General features: G+C 55.3%; 1 protein-coding gene across 1 annotated transcript; it reads left to right on the forward strand.

Moving 5' to 3' along the window:
* Window positions 1–2634: 2634 nt before the first annotated feature.
* Window positions 2635–4791, forward strand: LOC146526654 (uncharacterized). The gene has a single exon (XM_085206893.1). The coding sequence runs from the start codon at window positions 2635–2637 to the stop codon at window positions 4789–4791; it is 2157 nt and encodes a 718-aa protein (XP_085063019.1).
* Window positions 4792–7369: the final 2578 nt, after the last annotated feature.

Here is a 7369-nt window from a genome sequence, read left to right on the forward strand (position 1 = left end):
GAAGGCCCCTCGGAGCCCGAACGATCGACACCAATTTCAACTGAATCCGAGCGGGGAAAACTGAAAGAGGGGCCTTCAAGGTGGTAAACAATGCGCGGGAAGGTGCCGGCGGTAAGTGGCGAAAACCGATTTTTTCAGTTTTCCCCGCTCGGATTCAGTTGAAACTGGTGTCGATCGTTCGGTCTCCGAGGGGCTTTCAAGGTGGTATACAACAAGCGGGAATGCGCGGAAAGGTACGGGAGCTAAGTGGCGAAAAACGATTTTTTCCAACCCGCGGGAATGCGCGGGAAGGTGCGGGCGGTAAGTGACAAAAACTGATTTTTTCAGTTTTCCCCGCTCGGATTCAGTTGAAACTGGTGTCGATCGTTCGGGCTTCGAGGGACCTTCAAGGTGGTATACAACCCGCGGGAATGCGCGGGAAGGTGCCGGCGGTTAGTGGCGAAAACCGATTTTTTCAGTTTTCCCCGCTCGGATTCAGTTGAAACTGGTGTCAATCGTTCGGGCTCCGAGGGGCCTTCAAGGTGGTATACAACCCGCGGGAATGCGCGGGAAGGTGCGGGCGGTAAGTGGCGAAAACCGATTTTTTCAGTTTTCCCCGCTCGGATTCAGTTGAAACTGGTGTCGATCGTTCGGGCTCCGAGGGGCCTTCAAGGTGGTATACAACCCGCGGGAATGCGCGGGAAGGTGCCGGCGGTAAGTGGCGAAAACCATCCTTCTGCGAGGCAGTGGTGCCCGAGAAGGAGTCAGCGGAACGGGCGAGGGAGGCTTTTGCCGAAGTCGCCATCCACCGTAAGAGACCGGGTCGCCGGAGGGCGGCACACGACCGCCACCTTCCGCCCTAATGTGCCAGAGGGCGGTCAGCTTGGGGAAGCTGGCCGCCTACCAACCTGGCCTGAGTAGGCGCGCGCAGGTTGCTCCCGCGCGCTACTCCGAGCAGGCCGTCGAGGGTGCCCACACACCCTTGACTCCGCGACGTGCCTAGCAGGCTCCCGCCGCCGCGTTTCGTGGACGATTCTAGTCCCCGCGTCTCGCGGTCAGTGGCGGTCGAGGAGGAGCACCGTGAGGTTTTACTGGGTATTGGGATTGGCCTTCAGCCGGTCCATGAGTCCCACATAACCCGCTCGAGTCCCCACTCGGGCCGGTATCCGTAAAAGGATTTCCTCATGTTAAATAAAAAAGTAAAAAAAAAAATTTAAGTTAAACGGTTTTATACTGCAGATAAATGTACTAAAAAATAAAAAATAATTTCATGGAAATTATGATTACTAAAATAAAATCGTGGGGACACTTTCTACTTACCACTAGGTGGGTGAAGTCTCATGCCATGTCTTTCGATTGTAGATATTGGACGTGCCCCATCTCTTAGTACATTTATCTGCAATATAAAACCGTTTAACTTAAAATTTTTTTTTTACTTTTTTATTTTTAAGTTTTTAGTTTTTATTTCTCCTACTATTCAATTCGTTGAGTGCCTCATTATTGCAAGGTTAATGGAGAATGTTACGATCGACCCCCCAGAGGTCCAATAGAGGAGCAAGGCTATGTACAAAAAGATGTGTCTGAATCTTGAGGGGAAAACGCTAACGACATATCATTTTTATCCACCTAGTGCCATACAGTTCTCGGCGCGCTTTTACCTTTTACCTTGGGTGGTGTACCCCTAGCGACGTCTCATTTTTAGGCACCCTATAGCCACACAGTCCTCGACAGGATACCAGATCTTGACTTAGGTGGGAGATTCATATTGTAATTGTGTATAGTATACTGTATTATACTTACCAAGCCCTTTATTTTGATACCCATATTGATGGGATTGAAAACTACATTATCCGCCATATTGTAGCAGTGGCCATCTTTGATTTTGATTTTGTATAGTGCCCTGAATTCTACTTGACAAGCCCTTTCATTTGATACCCATATTGATGGGATCGAAAAAAACTAACTTGTCCGCCATCTTGTAGCGGCGGCCATCTTGGATTTTAATTTTGTATAGTCCACTGAATTCTAATTGACAAGCCCTTTCATTTGATACCCATATTGATGGGATTGAAAAAAACGAAGTTGTCCGCCATCTTGTAGCGGCGGCCATCTTGGATTCACAATAATATTGAATATGGATAATTGTATTGTCACCAGAATCAAATGCGTATACCATATTTCAGATCAATCGGTTAACGGGAAGAGGGTTAAATTTCAATTACTAAATTTGACCCAAACAAACAAATAAACAAACGGGGTGAGCTAAATAAAACCGTTTAAAAAAAAAAAAAAATGTCAGGTTAGGTTGGGGTGCTTGGTCGGATGACCTCCTCGTGTGTTCACCCGCTGTTGGCCCTTTCTCGAATGCTTGTCGTTCGGGGGGGACGAACAGTGTTGCGGACCGGTGCACCCTGGGCGGCGAGTAATTGGTGCCTACAGGATTCGTCCTTGGGTAATGATTGCTCGCTGGCTAATAATCCGGCGTGGTTCTTCGCGTGTCCTCTGTCATGCAGAGGTCACAGTGTGAGGAACCGGAGGGCGTGCGTGGTGTGTACTCCGTAGGGTACCGGCCGACACCCTGGCGTAATAGGCTTATCCGAGTACAGGGGGCACTGCTCGGATGGACCGTTTTTCCCCCACACTCGTGGGAACAAAATGGAAAATGTAAACTTAAAAACCCAAAATGATGACGTAGGGAGGCCCGAGGAGGGCGGTGATCTGTTGTTGCCCGATATGGGCGGAGTAGTAGTTGTGCCCGAGAAAGGCGTAGGGAGTACTTTGCTCGAAAGGGGCAAAAGTCCGGCACTTGTGCCAATAGGAGGGGGGTTGAAGGATGCGCGAGTCGTGTTAGAGCGTCTGGACCATGAGGAGGTTGCCTCTATTATAAGAGATAGGTCCAGGTCGTCACTTTCGTCGCGAGGCCGTTTCTGGGCGGCTTCCGAGTCAGACGCCGATGGCGTGATGTCTGTTGGGTCGAACAGCTCCAATGCTATCGAGGGAGCTAAAGCGCAGTTCCGAAAGGACAGAAAGAGGCGCCATCACAGGAAGAGTAACTCTGAATCCTCGGATGCGGATGGGGAGACAGAGACAAGCCGAAAGCGAAGGTTGCTTCGGCCAGAGGGAGTCGTGGTCGTACCAAATATTCCTGATGAGAATATAGGGCTAGCTGCTGGAAAGAAGGCGCTAAACGATGCCAAGCGCGAGGAGCGCCGGCTGAGGGCGGAGGAGGAAGTTGCTGAAATCTCCGCGGCGATACAAACTAGAGCAAGTTCTAGGCTCTCGGATGTGCCCCTGGAACTTTACGGTGAGGAGCACATGGTCTCCGACTTGCGTAGCCAAGTATCTGATAGCTTGGCTATAATCAATAGAGTCGCCTGCAAGTCGGGGAATCTGAAGGGCACATTTACTAGGGCCCTTAAAGACGCTGCCGGAGTTATCTCTTCTGCCGTTAATACTCTGGCAAAGAGGACGGCATCAGAGGAAGTGGATATCCTCAAGGCAACAAACTCGCGACTGCAGTCGGAGTTGGTGGAGTTGCGGAAGGAGTTTGCCCTTTTGAGAGCGGAGTTGGAGCGGTCTAGAGCATCGGACTTGCGACCCACTCCCACGGAGTCTATTGCTGTGGAGGACATAGTGGGCACTATGGTCTCCACCAGGCTGGAAGCCTTTAAAGATCGGCTACCACCGGAGAGAAATCTGCGACCTCCGCTAGCGGCGGACAAGCGCAAGGTGGATAGCCCAAAGCAGGCGCAAGTGGACCCTGTCGCATCCACTTTGATGGCGCCGGCTAATCCGGCACCAAAGGAGCAAAGGTCTAAAAAGGCCAAGAAGAAGAAAGGCCCGGTGATGACCGCATCTACTGAGCCTCGACCTCTGCCACCCGCTCCGGCTGATATGTCTGAGGGCTGGACTGTAGTAGCCCGGAAGGGGGCCAAGAAGAGAAAGCCAGCTCCTAAGCCGAAAGCGCAAAAGGCTAAAGCGCAAAAGGAGCCAAAGTTGCGTCGTCCTAGATCGCAAGTTGTGACGATTAAGTTGCAGCCAGCCGTCGCCGACAAGATGTCGTATAGCGATGTCCTTACCCGGGTCAAGGAAAGTATAAAGTTGGAAGACCTGGGTATAGAGGACCTGAGATTCCGTGTTGCGTCTACTGGCGCTAGAATGCTAGAGTTGCCTGGCGCCAACATTGCTGAGAAGGCGGATGCGCTAGCTGAGAAGTTGCGTGGGGTTCTCACCCCCAAAAAGGTCCAGGTGTCGAGGCCAGTGAAATGTGCGGAATTGAGGGTGTTTGGCCTCGATGACTCCGCCACTGCTGAGGACGTGACGGCGGCAATAAGCCGAGTTTCCGGCTGTGCTGCGGGTAATATAAAAGTCGGAGAGATCCGACAGGACCGGGCCGGTCTAGGAACAGTATGGGTCCGATGTCCTGTCGGCGCAGCGCAGAAGATTAGCGGGGCGAGACTACTTGTTGGCTTCGTCTCTGCTGGAGTGAGGCTGTTGATGCCCCGTGCGCAACGTTGTTTCCGTTGCCACGAAGTGGGCCACATGGCTGCGAAGTGCAGTAGCCAGGTGGACCGCAGCAAACAGTGTTTCCAGTGTGGCCAGACCGGGCATCAGCAGAGATCGTGTTCGGCAGAGCCTCATTGTCCGGTGTGTGAGGCGGCGCAAAGGCCCGCTAATCACATGTTGGGGAATGCTGCCTGTGGAAAGGCTAGCACCAATAACGGTGGAAAGCGCAGACGAGTGCCGGCAACATCGGCCAGGTCTAATATCCCAGCTGGGCCTGAGGAGGTGCAACACATGGAAGACCAATAATGGCTCTCCGTGTGTTACATGCGAACATTAACCACTGTGCTAGGGCCCAGGACTTATTGGTCCAAAGCCTGGCGCAGTGGTCTATCCAGGTGGCGGTTGTTTCGGAGCCCTACAGCGTTCCCGACAGAGACAACTGTGTAGCCGACAACACCGGGGTGGTGACTATTATCACCCAGGTCGCCGCGGGCTCCCCGCCTTTCTCACGTGTAGAGAGAGGTGTGGGATGCGTCGCCGCACTTGTCGGCAACCTAGTTGTCGTAGGGGTCTACTTTTCCCCCAATCGAACTCTCGCGGAGTTTGAAGAGTTCCTTATACGATTGGGGGAAATGGTAGAGCGATTTCGTCCGGCGGAGATGTTGGTGGCCGGCGATCTCAACGCGAAGTCCAGCGTGTGGGGCTTCGCAACGACGGATGTGCGTGGTGTGACGCTGTCGGAGTGGGTTGTTGCTACCGGTTTGTCTGTGCTCAACCGAGCGACCAAGAACACGTGTGTGCGAAGGCTGGGCGGATCCGTCGTGGACGTTTCGGTCGCGAGCCCGGCCCTAGCATGTCGTGTTCGGGGCTGGCGAGTGCTGGATGATGTGTCTATGTCGAGGCGAGAACGCAGCTGCAGGAGGAGATCGGTCGTGTGAAAGGCGAGTCGCACGACCGCGGGGATAGACTTAGACCCGTACGGCACACCTTACCGAATGGTGCTCGGTAGGTTACGGGCTTGGGCACCACCACTGACGCAGACACTCCAACCGGACGTACTCCGAGGGGTTCTGTCGTCGCTATTCCCGCAGCGGGCCAGTTTTGCACCACCCAGTATGGCCCGCCCTGCAGCGCGTGAGGAGGAAGAGGAGGACGACGAGGACAGCGTCACACCACCGGTGGAGGAGGAGGAGCTCGAAGAAGCTGTACGCCGATCTCGGCTCAAGAGCACCGCCCCGGGCTTGGATGGCATTCCCGGCCGGGCGCTAACTCTGGCCCTCAACACCTTAGGGCCCAGAGTGCGAGGACTATTCACTGCCTGTCTGGCTCAAGCCATAAATCCACAGCGGTGGAAGACAGGCAGGTTAGTCCTCATCAAGAAGGAGGGTCGCCCGGCGGATTCAGCCTCCGCCTACAGGCCCATCGTGCTCTTGAGCGAGATCGCCAAGCTCCTTGAGCGTGTTGTAGCCAGGAGGCTACAACACCATTTGGAGGGGACAGGTCCGGACCTCTCGGACCACCAGTATGGCTTCCGTAGGGGGCGATCGACGGTGGATGCCATACTGGAGGTAAAGTCCTATGCGCAGGATGCGGTGGCCCGAGGCAATGGAGTCTTGGCGGTGTCTTTAGACATCGCCAACGCCTTCAACTGCCTGCCATGGCCCTGCATAAAGGAGGCACTGTTATACTATCGTGTGCCTCCATACCTGCGCCGCGTCATCGGGGCTTACCTGTCCGGTAGGTCTGTGACCTTTCCAGCTCCTGGAGGAGGTTGGAAGGAGTTCGTTGTGTCGGCCGGTGCTCCACAAGGATCGGTGCTGGGTCCGATCCTCTGGAACATCGGATACGACTGGGTGCTGCGGGGCGGCACCCTGAGGGGGATAAAGGTCCTCTGTTACGCCGATGACACGCTGGTCTTGGCGCAGCAGTGGACCTATCGAGAGGCGGCAGTCCTCGCGACTGCTGGAGTTGCGGAGGTAGTCGGCCGCATAAAGCGGCTGGGCTTGGAAGTCTCCCTCAAAAAGTCCGAGGCAATCTACTTCCATGCTCCTCGAAAGGGCAGATGCCCACATCGTCGTCGGTGGCGTCAAAATTGACGTTGCCCGGAGCATGAAGTACCTCGGACTTGTTCTGGATGGTCGGTGGAGTTTTCGGGGCCGCTTTACATCTTTGGCCCCGAAACTGTTGAAGACAGCGGCGGCACTGGCGCGCCTTTTGCCCAATGTGGATGGGCCGAGCGCCTCTAGCCGTCGGCTGTACACCGGAGTGGTCCGATCCGACCGGCACAACATCACTCTGCTGCGACGTGCGCAGAGGGTGATGGCCATCCGGGCGATACGGGGGTACCGGACCATCTCCGGTGAAGTGGCGTGCGTGCTGGCTGGAGTCATACCGTGGGACCTGGATGCTCTTTCTCTGGCGTCGGTCTATTGCCGGCGTCGAGGCCTAGCGTCCGGGGAACCGGCAAGCCAAGCACGCACTGAGGAGGCGCGGGTAGCCGCGGTTGAAATGTGGGAAACTCGGCTGGCAAATCCATCTGCCGGCCTGAGGAAGATCGAGGCTGTTCGTCCAGTGTTCCGCCAGTGGTTAGCGCGGCGTCACGGCGTCCTAACCTTCCACACGACATAGGTGCTCACGGGGCATGGCTGCTTCGGGGGTTACCTGTGTCGGATCGCCGGGAGGGAGCCCGACGCTCGCTGCCACCACTGCGACGACTGCCTCGACGAGACGGCCCAGCACACGTTGGAGGTGTGCTCAGCCTGGGCGTCTCAACGTCGCGCTTTGCGCGACGTCATAGGGGACGACCTTTCCCTGCCGGCCGTGGTCAAGGCTATGGCCGGCAGCGAGACGTCGTGGGATGCGGTCTCATCCTTCTGCGAGGCAG

Source organism: Heliconius melpomene, unplaced genomic scaffold (assembly GCF_056956725.1).
Source record: "Heliconius melpomene rosina isolate 202511_hmr_F unplaced genomic scaffold, ASM5695672v1 Hmr00187, whole genome shotgun sequence".
Lineage (NCBI taxonomy): Eukaryota > Metazoa > Arthropoda > Insecta > Lepidoptera > Nymphalidae > Heliconius > Heliconius melpomene.

Coding starts and splice junctions, on each gene's coding strand:
- LOC146526654 (XM_085206893.1), top strand. CDS start 2,635: ATGGAAAATGTAAACTTAAAAACCCAAAATGATGACGTAGGGAGGCCC.